The following is an 18,131-nucleotide window of genomic DNA, read 5'->3' on the forward strand; positions in this document are numbered from 1 at the left end:
CACAGACTCCTGCTATATGAATAAAATACGGACCAAAAAACAAAAGCATTTTCAACAGTTAACCATCCTGTTTACACTGTAAACAGCGTAAAAGCTGAAATTGAATTTGATGTCTATTTTTACGCTGAGAATTTGATGAAGTCCAGATCTAGAAACACACACCCACCAGCTGCGTGCATGTGCTGCACGAACCAACAGGCCCTTTAAAAGGCAGACTGCAAAGATGTTTTCTCACAATCTCATCCATGACAACTGTGCCAAATGGGAGAGCAAAGTCATCAGACGTATTTATCTCTCATATGTAAATGTAGAATCTGATGGGAGACACCTTGGACCAATAATAACACTAGGGCTGTGTATTGGCAAGTGCCTCCCGATACGATACATATCACGATAGATGGGTCACGATACAATATATTGCTTTATACCACGGGGCTGTTGAATGCTTCATTCTGATTGGCTGACGAACGTTCGACGGGTGTGCATTATTTTTCAGTTAAACGCACACCTATGAAGGTGTTCCAGGTCTGCTGACCGCATTACAGTTCCATATCACTTCGCCAAGTTTAGCCTACTGTCCGCCAGTGAATATGTATATAACAACAGACAAAGTGACTGGCAAATTCCATTGTCTGAGAAGAAATAACTATTAATATTTATGGACAGCATGAACATTTGAACAACAATGGCGAGAGCACTGTACAGGACTGTTCAGATGAAAAACTAAAGCATATATCAAAGGTAACGGCAAACTACATGACACAATCAGCGGGTTAAAGATAAAACACGAAGCACAAAAATAACAACAACAACATGTTAAATTCGTCTGTGGAATGGGTAAACGGGACTTAAAACACACAGCAGGAAGCTTTCTATGCCACTGCGAGAACCGCAGCTGGCGCAGAAACCTCCGTGTCACTTTTTTCTCTTAATACTTTTCTTATACGACAGGGGTGTTAAATACGACGAAAACAAATCAAATATAGATACTTGTCTTTTCACTCTCAGTGAAGCAAACGCGTGTGCACGTGCACTGTCTGTCTTCCTCTCGCTCTCGGAAAACTGCATATGCAGCTCAAGCAACGCCTTCAGATGAGATACGTAAGAAATTAGTCCTACCAGCAAGTGCATTCCGGGACAAATACCATACAAATGTCTTGAGATAAAACATCGTAACAACGTCTTGTGGTATCGGAACAACGTCTTGTGGTGTTGTGACCGTGGTATAAGCGGAATAATTGACTCCGGTCCGTTCAATTATCGAAAGTTAATGCACACCCGAGGTGTAACGGCCACCTCGGGGTGTGCATTAACTTTCGATAATTGAACGGCCCGTCGTCAATTATTCCTTACATATATTTCGATACAATACACATTTGCGATATATTGCAATACTTTAACTAGAAAATGTAAAAAGTAGAGCTAGAAATACAACATGCTGTGCACCACCGGGGGTTTTCTGTAAGGATAAGTGTAAAAACATCCCTTACCTCTGCAGAGTGGCCATGATGTGTGATGCACGGACCTTTAGATCAGAGGTTTGGCTTCTCAAACTGTGGATTGTGCCCCTCAAGTGGGTAGCACAGGGGAATAAGGTGGGTCACGCAAGTCACTTGGCTGTTGTGGTGCATTACAGTTAAAACACTGAACATGGGCAGTATAAAACCCCTGGTTCATCCGTGCTGTAAATGTGCTGGTGTCACATCCGTGAAAGCACAATAAATGTCATTGTTACTTTTCTTAATAAACTTTTTGTCTAATGCACTGCAGTAGCCAAGTGACTTGTGTCATGACTTGCAAAGCCTACAAACAGCATTATTTTATATAACTCATTACTCCATTACGTATTTTGAAAACCAGAGCACACCCACACATAAGCTCTGAGAGCTCGAAGAGTTCTTATATTTTTCGCCATGCTCGCGATTCCACTTACTTTTTGGCTGTATGTATTTGACATGATTTTTTTTTAAAAATCGATAGTAGAGGTATCACTATCGAAAAAATATATATATTGCAATAGTTACATGTATCGATATTTTTGCACAGCCCTAAACAACACCAATCACAAACAGATCTCATAGAGCTGATACAGATAAGCCTAAATAGAGGAAAACGTACACTAAAAAACAGCTGTAAACAAATCGGTCCATCTTCATTTTTGGTGACAGGGGTCCATAATCCCCCTGGGTGAATTAGTACAGCATTGGAAAAGACTGAAAGTGAGCAAAGACACACTTGTACAAAAGACAAAACTAGTGTGTCTGTGTCCAAGGTTTCCAATTCTTCTTTATTTGGTGTTTTACGTGAGACTCCACTCGTGTTGAAATAAACTGGCTCAATTCATGGTTGTTAGTCATGAGTTTGGAATATGGACCCTACATACAATATGGATCGTGCACATCTAAGCTCCGGAAAGAGCCAGTGTTATACTCAGACGTATATAATACCTGAAGAAAGCTTTTTGTTAGCATTCCCATTGCTCCAAATACTAGCTGCTTGGCCGGCACATGCACCTCAGGAAGTACATGATCTACATTGCGATCTTTGTTCTCAGACACTCAGTTATAGACTAAGCTGTACACACCACGTCACTAATCCTTCTGGAGCCGCAGGAAAATGACATCCTCCTGACAATGCTGATTGGCCGATGGCACCCAAAAAGAATGTGCACAGCCTCAAGCTAACAATTCGCTAATAAAAACCGCATTCAGTTGTGCAGGAAGTGTCAGGGTAAATATAGACAACTTCACACTTTCAAGAGCACTGGTATACTGAAGGTAAACTTTCAGACAACACCACCAAGTCTCTTTCACAGAGTGGGCAGATGGGGTTCTATAGAAAGTTGCAGTTTTTTGGGACAAAAAGTAAACCTGATAATTTCAGTGCTTAGACAATGCATAAGATCTGTTGACCTCACTCACTGACAGAGCTCCAAGCAACATTCTTTCCTATGAGCCGTTTCTGTTTGTCTCATTATCATGCGCTAGATTTGGTGCGAGGTGATCACTTCAACCTGAATCGTGCACAAAAAGAAGATATCCTCATGGGTCCCTACCTCTCATAACAAAGCTTTAGTACAAGAGATCTCACCAGACACCCCAAACACAGAATGTAAACATCAGGTCCAGATCATGTGATCAGTTTTCATACCAAACAGCAAGCAAGCACTGAAGAAGTCCACTTACTCTCTGTCAGCCTTATGGGGTTTTCGTGCGCTGATGGAGGGGTCTTGTATTCATTGAAGGTGGGTGTGATGCTGGCTGCTGAGGTGAAGCTGTTATCCGATTCCCTGGCAGGAGAAGGTGTGTCCAGCTGTCTGTTAATATGCATCTCGGCCCGTCTGGAGGAAGCAGAGATCTCGAGAGGACTGGGAGGCTCTGCTCTCCTCTGGGACAGCTCAGGTATCCTGGATGAAGACAGAGGTGGGTCAGCTCTCCTGGGGGGTGTCGGAGGTTCTTGGGGTCTGCTGTGGTTACCCTCAGCCCTTCTGTGAATGGGCACATCTGTGGCTTTACTTTGGAGTGAGACCTCAGGCCTCTTAAGGCCAAAGCGGGCAATACCAGGACTGGGCGAGCTGTCCACCTGCTTAGAAGAAATATCAATGGAGATCTCTGTCCTGCGTGACACAGTCTCTGGAACACGGCCCGATGATAACTCCACGCGGCGGAGGCTGGACTTTGGTGATCTCTGGTTGGAGGAGGAATCGGAAGCGTGCCTGGAAGTGGACTCGGAGTTGCGGGAGCTCATGTCATGGAAGCGACTGCTGGAAGAAGTGGAGGAGCGCAGAGGGTTGGTTGTTCTGCGGGAGAGAGGGGATGGGTTTGTGGATGCATCTTCCTCCACTTCAAATGACCTCTTAAGTGCTGTAAACAAATACAAATAAATATATTTGCATTAAAATCAGGCAACTCTCAATATGTTTTACTCTGAAGTGCAATTAATTAATATTCACTGAATAGATTCTGCTATGGCTGTATAGTTGGTTACATAAATTCAATTACATTACAGAAAATATTTAGTTTCAGGCCATCAAAACAAAAACTTCCAAAGTCAAAATAAACTCTAACCAAGCAAGATTTTTCTGAAGTAAAATAAACAACATTTGTTTTAATTAAAGAAGAACATACTAACGAAAACGATTCAAGTAAAAAAAAACAAATTGTGTGATAGCATGAACAGAAAGAACATGAATTTAGATCCTGAGAGAGTACCAAAAGTACAAACTGTAGAGGTTGTTAAAGCTCTATTCACTTTAAACTGCAGAGCACATGAAGTGAGAACTTATACTGTCTCGTCGTAAATGTGCGCTTTGGAATTTAAAAAAGACATACGTTTCTTTTCTCAAGCTGGTTTTACTATAAAGAAAACTACTGAAAATTGGTCGTAAAAGGAAACGGGCGTTTACCAGACGGCGATGCGCAGACCGACCTGCATATGACTTTAAAGTACCGCGAGATCACACTTTTAACGTATGCTTTAGAATCGCTCTCGCGATACTTTGACGTCATACAACGAGCGGTCTGGGCAGAGACACTTCAAGTCAAACACACCTACAGTGACCAACCAGACAATTCCCCATCGCCCTTCTGAAAACCCCGTGCTCACGTTCGTTAGGAAAGAAAGTAGCGTAGCCTTATCGCAAAATGCCGTCTGAATTTCGCCCACGTCAACCTGTTCAATTTCTAACAATCGTCAGTAAAACAATATAATAAATATAAACAGTACGGATACACGATTTTCGGATTTATATCGTAAAATACCTGACTTGACGCGTTTCAGATGTCTCGTGAGCATGGCAGCTTGATATCGATAGTCACCTGACTCTACTCCAGCGATACGAGTTGAACTGAGATTTATGGGAAACGAAGTTTTAAAACAACTCATTTTTATTAGCGCGTGAAGAGGGCGCAACAAGGCTACCGCCTAGCACCTGAAGCAATGGAAAACATGACGCAGGTCAGTGACCATATTTTTAATAAATGGTCTGGGTGTTTTTACATTAGGCCTACATAAAGGCACATGTATTTGTAAGCCATATCATTTTCTAGGCCAGATATGGCTCGTTTGACATGTGTACGAATTCTTTTAATGTTAATTCAAAATAATAACTTCAAATGTTGAAGAATGTATGAGTGCATGAGGACAAAAATATATATATATAATACATTTTTGGTTGTACTACTGGAAACCATTTCTCTTAAGCCTACCTCTTTTGCCTTTATTAATTTGCTCTTCGGGACATGTCAACTTCCTAAAAATAGGCTTAATGTATTTCACTAGCTGATTGTAATACTGATACATTTTAACTGGTGGATTTGAGCTGATGAAAGTAATTGTCTTGCAAACAATGTCACACTTGTGCTCTTTGAAAGCAGTACAAAGAAATATGAGCTGCTGGCATTTGTCAAGACATTCCCTTAGACATCCATAGCTGAAAGTGCGAAAATTGCTGAGGGTCTGAAACTGGAGCTGGACGGCCTTGAGAGCAGATTTTTCAATTATCTGCATTGTGTAGCTCAACAGGAATACACACACATGCGCACACACACAAAGGGACGTTTGGTGGGTCAGGACATTTGTCTGTTCTAATCCCCAGGAAATTTCTAGACACACAAGTCATACTAGACACAGCAGTCATAGTAATGGCAAACAGACTTTATAGAAGTTATGCCCTTAAGTTCTGAGCAGGTGCTTAGTATCTCGTCCAGTTGGTCTATATAAACATTAAGCCACACATCTCTCGTGCAGAGAATGGCATGGCCAGTTGGCACTGCTGTTTGTTGAAAACCTCCCTTAATTTCTAAGCTGGCAAAACACTGGACGTGTGTGGAACTTAAGTATTTTCCAAGTTGCTCATTTTAGCACATGCTTGTCCAGATAGCCAAGACTAAAACAGCAGTCTGGCCTATTCTTTTAGAGATTTGGCACAACTTGGTTGTGTGTGAGGGGTGCTAAGGACACATGGCAAAACATACGGTGTAATCTACTTACTCTGACCTTATGTGGCACATCTGTGTAGCAAGTCTCATATTCATAGTTCAACAAAATTGACCCTTTTGCTTCTGGAGTTAATAAACGCTGGATGGATACAAAAGGCCTGTATTGCTTTTTCTTTCATACAAAACATCAAAACAACCAAATCACAGTTGGATCATAGTTCATAGATCATCAGTGTTTGAAGTCCTATTGGCAGTCATATTTATGTGAAATAAACAATAGCTGTTTTTGATCAGATATGCAAGCATCTGTGGGTCAGTGTATGCCTGTACTGTGTGTTTTAGGGTAAACACTACTCTATTAAAATCATTCAGAACATAAACGTGCATCAGGATAACTGATATGCTCACTGTAGTGCATAAATGACATATATTGACATTCATGTATGATATTCATCCATTGATTGAAGGCAAGCTTTGACCCGGTGTCCAAACCCCAAGAAAGGTTTGTGTACCCTAGGTCTAAAGCATAATAGTTGATGCTATTGTCTCTTATGTATATGTTGTCTCATGTTAAGACAGTACAGTACAGTACATTTGGGCTTATAATATAAAGTTGTTTTCAACTAGTGTGCTTTTATCCTGAGCCAAAAAAGGGAATGACCATTTTTCTCATGACTCATGTTCAGAGAGGGGTGCTCTCTTTCAAGACACGTCCTGATGATGTCATTTCCTGTTGGGAGCAAGCCATTGGATTAATATGGACTCTGAGGGACAAACCTAGGCAGACCCACGTGGCACGTGCATTGCATAACTATGTAGGGCAATGTGTTTGATGTATGTGCCAGCCAAAGGCAAACAAAACTCCATGCACACACACAATGTCCCTGGGGTGGGATAAGGGTTTAATGGAAAATGACTGTGAAACAGGAAAAGAGAATTTTAGTCTCTTTCCTCTGGCTCAGGCAATAACACCATACAACTGTTATTGCGCTTGGAACTGTGCACTATTTAATATTAACCCAACTTTACGAGAGGCATACACAGATCTACAAGCTCTACAACAGAATTTCTCTGCGTTAGGCTCTATCCTCAAAAAGCCCTTTCATTGACAGACAGGAAGTGAATGATTTCAGACAGGTATCCTCCATTATCACTGTACTCTCTCACACTATATGAGGTGTTACAGTCACAGCAGCACTTTTTCACAGCAAACACATGATCTCTTACAGTATATAGTACATGTGTGTATTTTTGACAGGATGAGGTGCCTAGAAACATCTGATGAGAGTTCCAGCGGTGCAGAGATATAAAATGTCACATAGACGTGTGTGTACCCTTACACAAAGAATAGATATTTTCTTATATATATTAAGATAAAATAATTTATTATATACCTAAAAGAGATCTACATCTAGATAGTACATTGTTAATATAGTACAAAATTACAATTTATTGAATAATACATGAGAAATTTCTGCTTCTTAAATTAATAAAAATAAGCACTTGGTTCTAATATTTTGGACATGTGTTATTTAATGTATTGCATTATGCTTTCCTGTATATTCCCATATATTTTTTGTTTCATAAAGGTATATACAGTATATATGTATGTGTTTATATAAATACATCTATTTTTGCTGAGTTGCTAAGGTGGATACCTCCTGGCCCAGATCAAAACAGCCCATCCCCTGTGATATTTTGGTTATGGCTTGGTTGGTTCCCTCTTTCAGCCTTCAGTGTAAACCCACAGAATGATTAACTCGTTTTATTATTTGCCAACTAATTTAATTTCGAATCAAAATGTAACAGCACAGCTCTCCGCAACAACCCTCACCATCATTCACGTCAGCAGCGCAGGATAAGCTACACGCCTCAGCAAGCCCCGTTAATTACAATGAAAGTGCCCAATTTCATTGCTATTTGTTTCAAATTAGCCCCAAAACTATCATAACAGTTTGACTGTAATCTGTCATAATTATCAGTCAGATCCGCTCAGGCACAAAAAGACCTCAGAAGCCGTCCCAAGTACCCAAACAGCCAAAGAGGTGTTTGGGGTGCATACAGACAAAAACAACGGCATACAAACAGATAGTGTGATTCTGCTGTAATGATATGTTTGGCCTTGCTGATCTGTTGAGAACAGGGAGCCTGAGGCTTTGGTGGGAAATAGGCCTCACAGAGACACATAAGCACTCTCTCTCTTCCACAGCATACACAGCTGCAGCATTGAATAAACACATAAACAAGCACGCAAACAAACAAACACCAACAGATGCATCCACATGTATGGAGGTGTGCACACAGATCTACAGTATGGAGGTGAGAGTAAGAGACTGTTTAGGTTTGTGCGGTGTTTAATATGCATTTAGTTTAGCCAAATATATAATTCCTAAGAGTGGAGAGTAAGACTTTTTCTAAATATATCTGTGTGAATGTTTTTTTGTGTCTCTGTGTGTGCATAAAGTAGATGCTAATGCGTGTAACTGTGGCTGCCTCCTTGATCATGTGTGCAACACAAAACAATTACTGGGTGAAGAAGTATGAAAACAAGGGCTGACACATCTGTCAACTGTACTGTTTTCCCACACATACACTCACACAACTACCGCAGAATATTTTTGAAACAATGCAGCACAAAGGGTCTCGTCTGACTTTAGTTGTGGTTAAACAAATGCTGATATTTGTCGCTCATTCACATGCAGCATAGCAAGGGGTTAACTGGTACGGCATCTTTATGCATCCATCCTATTTATATTAGGCTTGAGGACATTCATAATGCTTTATAAATGAGAACCTTTAATATCCTCTCAGTTATTATAGATGCCTGGAAGTCTCGTGACTGCTTACTACAACACATGCAGATAGCACATGTTTTAGGAAGATATCAATAGATTAACAGTTATAATTGGTAGAAGTCATTTGTTTGTTTCGGTGGAACAAATAAGAAGATCATTTGACATATCACTTTAAGGACTGTTATCGTTGATATTCCATGAAAACTGTTCTATCGGCTTGCAGATCTCTTCTACTAAAAGGATTAAACAGTCAGTGACACTTTGTGAAGCACAAAACACTGAGATTCATAAACTTGAGCTAATGAGCTTGTGCACATAGAGCTGAGACGCATCACATTTCCAGCCCTGAGGTAAAGCTGCAGCTAACCACACTATGAAGTACATACTTCTGTTTACAGTGTGGTCAGTCCTGCCTATAAATTCTGCAAATAGCCACGCTTGATGGTGGATTAAGAGGCAACATTTAGCTTTACATGCAACAACATGAAAGTGGTTTGGTCACGGCGTAATGAGAGTGCTTTTCCCATACTGATGTCTGATTTGTCAGCAGTGTAATGAACCCTATAGTCCGAAATACTTGTCATGTGTCGCTGAAATGACCAAAATGGCCAATTTAGGTCATCCAAAGCACGCTGTTATTCAGCAAAACCTATTCAGAGACCCATAAAGACTTGGGTCTGTCTGGGTATGAATCAAACATGACATGATCTTTTGTTCATCTGAACACTTTATTGTTTACTATTGAGTGACACTGTTTGTTTTGTTTGTTTACACTTATGCGTACGTTTCATTTTAGCCTCAGATGACACGCCCAAGGGCCACCTGCGCAGTCCATTTGTTGACTGTCTGATGCAGCATACTAAACTACTAGTTTGTCAATTTGGTAAGTTCTTATCCAATTGAATCATCTTGCACAACTTCTGGGCACTTTGGTTTATTTAGTCGATGGTCTGGACATGCTAGACTAGCGTACGTTTAAAAACACACTTTTCCATTCAGGTCCAGGTCTACATAAAGAAAGGACTCCACGCCTGGCAAAGCCGCCATTTTCGGCACCCGCAAAATTCAGCAGTTTCTGTGGAATTTCCTCCCTCCAACTGTAAGTTTTAGCACAAAGCCAGAGCACACTGTTTGTCTCCCTCACACACAAACACACACACACATCCATTCACTTCTCCTGAGATGAACAATCTCCAAGTGTATGTCCAGGAATAAGCAGCCAGGTGCACAGACTCACAGATGAGCTAAAGCCCCTTTTCCGGGTAAGCCGGGTCACTGAGGAAGACCACCCAGCCCAAACACATGATGCTCTACCTCCACTCCACTAACCTGCCTTATTCCATTTGATATTTGCCACAAAATGCATTCCAAGATTTAAGCAGCGATGACACTGAAAAAAACAGACATGTGAGAATGTGTCTTGTGTGTGGTGCATGTGTGTGCATGACATATAGGAGAGGCGTGAGGGTCTCCTGCAGCTGGATGAGAGGTGTTGAGAGAGGAAGGCAGAGAGGGAGGATAGGAAAGAGAAGATGACAGAGTAAATCAATGCCAGGAGCCCAACGATGAAAAAATGAAAGACAGAGACGTGAAGCTTGAGCAGTAGGAGGTGATAGAGATGAGCAGGAGGAATGAGAGGGGCCAGGTGTTATGCTCATGGCTTTGGTCAGCGTTCTGACGTCTTGTTGTTTAAAGTTGCTTTCATTTGATCACAGCGAGGACGTTTCCTGTCATGCATGGCTTAGTGTGTATAGCTCGCAGAATAAAGTCAATAGCACACACTGTGCAGGACAAACACACATACTCCAGACAGCCACATGACGAGTGTGACATAAACACAGCACACAACAGCTATAGAAATCAAGATAAAAATGCAGACAACCCAACGTAAAATAGTTATAATACTGCTTCCAAATCAATTTGATGTGCGTGGTACTAAAACTTTTCAAATGCAAAACTTTGGCTATAGAACAAATCTACAAAGTATTATACAAAGTGTGTATAAAGAATAAACACAAACCTTCAAAGTCTGAGATAATTCCCTCTAAATGCGCATTTACAGTGGAATCAGACATTTCGAAGATAAATTTGAAGTATCAATGCAACCTTTCCCAGCAAGGCAAAGCTCTCACAGACTCTGTGCTCTCCAGCTCCCAAACAAATCCCAAATTAGGAGGTAACAGAAAAAAAGGCGATCGGAGCAGTCCCCAGATCCAAGCCCACGACTTTCTTAAAGGACCAACTTAGTTTTTCCCACTTCCTCCAACTCTCTGAACGTACCAGACCTCAGAATGAGAACGCGATGACAACCCCCACCCCCGTGCTCTCTCTCTCTCTCTCTCTCTCTCTCTCTCTCTCTGAATCGTTCCCTCTCTCCACCCTCTCGTACTGAATCGGTCAGCTTCTACCACACAGTTATTCAAGTGAATACTCCCCAGTACACCCACACACTCACTGAAACGGGATACTTCATGCAATCGTAGAAGAGATAACGTTAGTATTTTTAGATGAATCTCATTCGGATTGTGCTGATGTGGGTGAACAACCTTCAATAAAAGTACAGATGTGCATGTGCAAAATGGAGGTTCTCGGTAGCAGCACGTATTTCATCAGAATCCCTGAGGAGAGCACATCTACGCTTGCGGCTTCCACAGTAGTTTCCTGAATCTGAGCACATCTACCGCCTCGGGTCACCGCTAGTGTTTCTTATAGAAGTGAGGAGGAGGCTGAGACCATGGGGCGTCGTAAATCAGTGACCTCATCTGTATAGCGGACTCCATCAGAGCTCTGTTTCAGCCCACACCTCATCTTCTAAAACCACCACAACACACTTTCATTGGGACAGTCCTGACAGTTAAATGACTCGCACAACTGTCAAAAAACATCGGTTTAGTATTTCGCTGCAAAGTTAAAGGGCTGGTTAATGATTTGATCTGCTAACTGCTAATACAATGCCGTGTGACTGGTTTGTTGGGTTTACCCAGAAGGAAATCGCTCTCTTCTTGTAAAACTATGACACATGTCTGTCTCCGCTGTAGTGCAGGACAGTGATGTTGGAGATAAAGGGGTTACATGTTGCAGTGATGGCTGATGTGTTATGGACCAGAGCCTACAAAAACAGGAAATTCATGCTGCATCCAACTAATCATACAGCATATTTCACAGCTCTTCGGGCATGTCTAATGCAAACACCATGCAGGCCCTTGTAAACAGATGTCCAAACACATACTGCACACATACATACACACCACAAATCCAGACGTGGAGAGGAGTGGAAGACGGACAGTTTGTGTATAACCTGAAAGGGTATTCAAAGCAGAAGCCTATGCCATTCTGATGCATACTAAGCAGTTATCATAAATGGCTAGTGCTTATTCCGTAAATTAGTTAAAACTTGGCTGTCTAATATGAAGAATAAAATAAATTTGGTGTTCATCTTACTAATATTTAAGAACCAGTTGACAAGATTTATGTGTTTGTCTGTATATTTGTGTATGAATACGAGCATATAAACAATGTTAGATAATTAGTAAGTGAACTCATCCAAGCATAAATAAATGACTACATTTACATAGAGCAATGTTGGATATAAAAAATCTGGGGGAAAAAATTTCAATTTCAAATTTTTTCATAAGCTTTCACAATAAATCTTGTGTCATAGCAGCTTTACAATTATTGCCATACAAGCTTTAGTTAGTGAGAACCACTCTAGAGCAGGGCTTTTCAAACTTTATGATGCCAAGGACCCCCAAATTAACCTTTTGTGAGGGACCCCCTTTTCTAAAAAATATATCAATCTATATTTTTTTCTGTTTAAAGAAACGTTTAAAAATTTGTTGGATAAATAGTAAATAGAATATTATAAAGACAACACATTGTTTTTAAACCTAAATAGTCGGCAGCAATTTCACTTTGAGTCCGAAAAAAGAAACTATAGTGAGAAAACCTATTAGAAAGTTTCAAATATAAACAATTCTGGAAACTATCCAGAGCAAAAAAAGCAGATAAACACTGTGGACTTTTATCATTTTTTTCGTAATCTTTTTTCCTAAAAAAATTCTGGGGGACCCCTGGGGTAAAAATATGTATATTCTATAAAGTACACTACCGCTCAAAAGTTTTAGAACACTTTCATATTTTTCCACATTTTAGAAACATTGTTAGATAATGAAAACGCTTAAACCGTAATTAAGTTCATTGCACTTTTTGCTTAGCGTTCATTTCTTTAAATCTTTCTGGGGATCTCTGGCGGTCTCCAGACTCGAGTTTTAAAAAATCCCTGATCTAGGAGAATCAGAAGCAATTGGTATAAAATCATTAAATAAATTATAACCACTAGATGTCACTATAACACATAAAATGTAGTGAAATTGGACACTTAAGAATGTCAATTTGAATTCTAGCTCTAATACTTGTATCCAGAAACTGAAAAAGAATAAACTGGTTTGATTCTTGCTGTAGATGGTGAGATCTCACAGACTCTGTAATGGAGCATGAAGATCTGTACCAGCCTGAGACAGGCTTCTGTAAACACGCTGTCTGCTCCAATAACTCATTTCAAATTGACAAACCACAGTGAGCACAGATCACTCTGAAGGTGAAATGACCCACACACAAGATATCCTGAGCTTGTGGAAAATAAAAACTTATTTTTCACATTCTATTAGGTTGGGCCTGTTAGTGGATGTGATATAAGGCATTGTGTTAATAATTTCCCAGTCTTAATCTACATTTAAGTGCAAAGCACCGGTAAAGTATCCTTCCACTCCCCCATAAGCATGTTTACACACTGCCTGTCATCTCACGTCAGGCTATCTGCACTCTCCTGGTCTGCTTTGTGCTGGTCTGCTGCAGTGGGCCAGCAAAACATGACACAGGCTGCCCAAAAAATGTCTCACTGGTCAATGTAGGAAACCTGCTGGGACCAGTATTCAAAACGCAAGAGCATGTGGAAAAACTCATAATGTTTTTATTGTACAGATTTAAAACCAACCATTGAATTATGAAATGAAGCTTTAACTTCAAATCCTGATTGGTCACACAGATTGGGAATAATTGATTATTGAAAATTAAAGTACAAGGTGGTAATGTTGCAAAGGCAGCTGAGAGCATGAACTTTGTAAACTGCCTCAACAATGTGTTACACTTTTGTAAATGTGTCATAATACAGTCAGGTCAGAGACCATTCAGAATATTAGGTGCACAACGATCAAGTTTAAATGCTTCTCTTTTTATTAGGGATGCACCATACCAAGCTCATGCTCGTACTCGTAAAGATACACCGATACCAAAGATCGATACCTCATGTGACATACCTGACACTACTAACTGAAATTTGTGCTTTGACAGTTTGTGACAAGCACATAAAATGATGTCTTTTTTCATAATGTGTTTGAGGTGAAGTTGTTCGTAAGAAGCCAATCTATTTTTATTAGTTTCAGTGTGTTGTGCTTGGAAAATAGCAACCTAAACATTTCATTTTGGTGTTTTAAAAAAATGGTATCAGTGCATCCCTGCTTTTTATAGTCCTCCTATGGCATTTGGATGACAGTTAACTTGGATTGAAGAGATTTTCAAACATTTTTTTCAGTTTATTATTTGACCACAAGAGTTGCCAAATCACACAGAACAGTAAAACAATTATGACAATTTTACTGTTAGAAGATCCAGATGAACGCATGAGAAACGGCACTTTTTTGTGCAAACATTTGTCTGTCCGGTCTGTTGTTAATCACAAAATAAAAATTTAACCCTAATTAAATTGAAGCAATATATAAAATCACCTAGAAGTCATGTGGTTGAGATAAAAAGAATGTAAACATTCTGAAAGTAAAATTAAACCATCACAAATGTCCTAGATAGTGTAAAGTATGCTAGATGTAATACAGGTGTACTCAGTAATTTCCTCAATAAAAAGGTATTTGATGGTGAGATTCCAGTCATAAACCTAGCCGTTTTATTTAACATGGAGTCTCATGTGGGAAAGTCACAAAACATGTTAAGTGAGTCTAAAATGCAAGAGTTGCAGCAGCTTTATGCAAGACTAGACAAGATATTGTTCGCATCATATTTGTTCATTGGTCGTATGACTTTAAAATGGCTTTGAACTCTTTTATTTTTACAATGCTCACCAATGTCTTTGTTTTCTATTATCATTCTTGTTTCTGTTAGCTTTCATGACTATTCAACAAACATAAAAGAACGGAAGACGCAGAACCACGCAGTCTTGTTTTCCTCTCTAATAGATAAAACTGTGTGAAACAGTGACGTCTGCTATCTGACAGATGACAGTGCGTAAACCTGTGTGATTTGTGAGATATAGCTTTCGCCACCTTCATTATCATACATTTCACATCTATGCACATGGAAAACACTTTTTGTAAAGCAATTTTCAGTTCAGGAAACTCTTGATCAGTTTATGTGTTTCCCTGAAATCAAACCCATGATCTTAATAAACGCAAACGAGACTGAGGTCCATTCTTACATCATTTCTCTTATTCACCACTTCCTGTTTTCCATCTCTCAGTCTTCATGTCGTGTCTTTTCTACTAAATAGAGTGTTAAATGAATCTGTACATTCAGCTCTGTGCAAGCACTCCACCACTAACAAAAAGTACCATGGTAGCTATTGGGGTGTATAAAAAGAGCAATCATTCAGTACCACAGTATTCCTCTACAGTACTGCATTATCATCTGTAAGAGCCCTCCTATTGTCTATACTTCTCTCTTCTGTTTCTCTGCCTCAGTTCCTGCTAAATCCATTACAGACCAGCCTGGAGTTATGACTAACTAGAACAGAACCTGCTGTGGTGTTATGGAGATCATAAGGGTCATTCTTCGTGTATTTATCTTGCCATTGCCTCTCACTCAGGGCACCAGGTGTGTCCCCTCAAATCAAACATAAAGGCCATTATTATATTCCTATAGGTTCATATATTTATTTAAAGCTAAAGCACCGCGCTGTCATTTTCTGGCAGCCTTTGTAACTCTCAGAGTCCCAAACACACCACAGCACTGATTCAGCATCTGAGTGCATTTCATTCACACACACACACAGCTTTCTTTATTGCCTGTTGTCACATCCTGATGAGCGGGTTCCCTTTTCCAGTCAAAGCCTGTGGAAAATCCAGCCCTGTCAACGGAAAATCTTACAAACTTAAATCAGCCTGCACCACCACCAGAGACAAAAGTAGTACGGCATAAATCTGTCTTTTGTTTAAAGCTCAAAACTAAATGGAGTGAGATTTATTTTTAAACATGAATGTGAAGAAACACATATTAGGATGGATTCTTAAATCCCATAAACTCAACAGATGCTTTTAACACACCGAGTAATCCAGATCCAAGCTGAAGCGACAAACACAGGAGCACTTCCCTAGAAACCAGCTGCTTACTCTTCTATGAATCGGTGAAAGACACCAGACTACATACTTCAGCATCTAAAAAGTTCTTTGGAAAATGTTTCAAAGAGAAGAGAGTGTGTACCAGTTAGCCGCTCTCTTACCTGCAATTTTGTCGCCCTCCATGGCTAAGCGCACACCCTCCTCTGCCACATGTAGCCTCTCTCTCCAGCCGTTTTTTTCAGACTGTCCCTTTCTCTCGCAGCTCACTAGCGCTTTCTCCTCCTTGTTTGCTTTCCCTCGCTCTTCTTTTGCTTCTCCCTCCCTCTCTCTCTCTCCTTAGCTCTACCCCAATCTTCCTATTAAATTTCTTCCGTGTGCCGTAATAATGAGCGGATGCAGAATTACAGCATACCCATGTGCTGATCATATGGGCTTTCTTGCTCTTTTGCTTTTGTTGTCTTTAGTTTTTTGTTTCTGCTCACTCAGTCTTTCTGGCTGTGTTCTCTGATACTGAGGAAGCATTGTATGTAAGCTGGAAACCCAAGGCCATGTGATATGAGTGTCTCTTAAAATATCTCCTCTCAGTGACTTGAGGAATCCAGGACTGCCCTCTGATTTCCTGGCGAGCGTTTGTGTGATCACAAGTGACGGGCTGAGAAGATGACCAATATGGAGGACTAAACCTGCAAAAATTATAAATAAATGAATGTATAAATAAATAAATATATAAACGAATAAATGTAATAATATGAAAATAAATACAGGAATGAATGGTTTGATAAAACAAAATAATTCGTTTTAGCTATTATTGATCTTAGCTTTAACTTTTCTTTTCATTTTTTAAATTGATTTATTATTTTTTGTGTCCATTTTTAATTATTTTTAATTATTATTATTTTTTATTTTTAGATTATTTTATTTATCCTTTCCTTTTATTTTTACATTTATTTATTTATACGTTTATTTATTTTTATATTTATTTATTATCGCATGTATTTATTTCCACTTTTATTTATTTATTCTTGTATTTATTCTTACTTTTCTGTGTCTTGTATGATAATTAGATGGGTTGGTCTTGCCTACTATTGGTTCAGCGTAGATTGAAGCGTTTGATCGATTACTCTTGACTTGTTTTGGACTAACGTCACGTCACTCACTGATCGTTTGCTTCGTGTATAACGTTAAGTAACTATGGCGGGCGCACAATTAGCTAGAGAGTTACAGCATTTAGCCAATGAAGTCGATAACCATGCATCAAATGACTATGTGTCATTCAGATTAGATGCACTTATTGATGATTTATTACAGATTGACGGCGAGATAAATGACAAAGTTCTTCAAAATCTGTGCGAGTCAGGGGGTGCTAAGGTGGTGACCAAGTTCCGGTTACAGGTCCTCTGCCAAAGAGGTGCATGAACGACCTCAGCAGATTCGTCGATTCTGAAAGCACAAGACGACTTGATATTAAGATGTCTAATAAACACAGACTTTCTTGTTACATGATTTTGACATTCTTGTTAAGATTGCAAATTATTGGTATGATCGCCCGTAACGGCTGAAGCGAGGTGAAAAAATAAATAAAGCGATTTGACACGGGATTCGTACCCATACAATAAAGCGAGGCAGCGTGTCACTACGGTAACAATCACACTAAGCTATTTCGCAATGCTAGCTGCTGCGGATCTTTGCAATAATATCAAGATGTCACACAACAATATGCAGCTGGATGAATCAAGGGAATATGCCCGTTTTAACTTGTGACCTCTGTGTTATTTATCTCTTATGGAATGTAGTTTACGAGTACCGTTTAGTAACCACGTCTTTTTAGAAGGAATGGTTTCCATTTGATGGCCCCTGTAGTGAAAGAACGATGCTCATTACTACCGTGTTAACTTGTGACTTAAGTTCACTATGTCTCAATTCATTTACATTATGTTACATCATGTTACATTAAATCTTTACGCTTTTTCTAACCGAAAGGCTGCTTATAACTATCACTTTGACAAAGCGTTAGCTTGCGACTTCGGTTTACAAGCTCATCTGTGTAGTTAAAC

At 39.7% G+C, this 18,131-nt stretch overlaps 1 protein-coding gene across 3 annotated transcripts in view; it reads right to left on the reverse strand.

The window, feature by feature from the left end:
• Positions 1 to 18,131, reverse strand: part of septin9a (septin 9a) — a 75,266-nt gene that overhangs the window by 39,624 nt on the left and 17,511 nt on the right. The window contains exons 1-2 of one of the 3 annotated variants that reach the window (XM_057345858.1): positions 16,239 to 16,400; positions 3,186 to 3,863 (exon numbers count right to left, since the gene is read on the reverse strand). In XM_057345858.1, coding sequence (XP_057201841.1) covers positions 3,186 to 3,863; positions 16,239 to 16,260 — 700 coding nt within the window. In that variant the 5' untranslated portion in view covers positions 16,261 to 16,400. Of the gene's footprint in view, positions 1 to 3,185; positions 3,864 to 10,754; positions 10,968 to 16,238; positions 16,401 to 18,131 lie in introns of those variants that run through there. The other 2 variants (XM_057345856.1, XM_057345857.1) reach the window with 2 other exon arrangements.

The sequence above is a fragment of the Triplophysa rosa genome, linkage group LG11 (assembly GCF_024868665.1).
Source record: "Triplophysa rosa linkage group LG11, Trosa_1v2, whole genome shotgun sequence".
NCBI classification, from domain to species: domain Eukaryota; kingdom Metazoa; phylum Chordata; class Actinopteri; order Cypriniformes; family Nemacheilidae; genus Triplophysa; species Triplophysa rosa.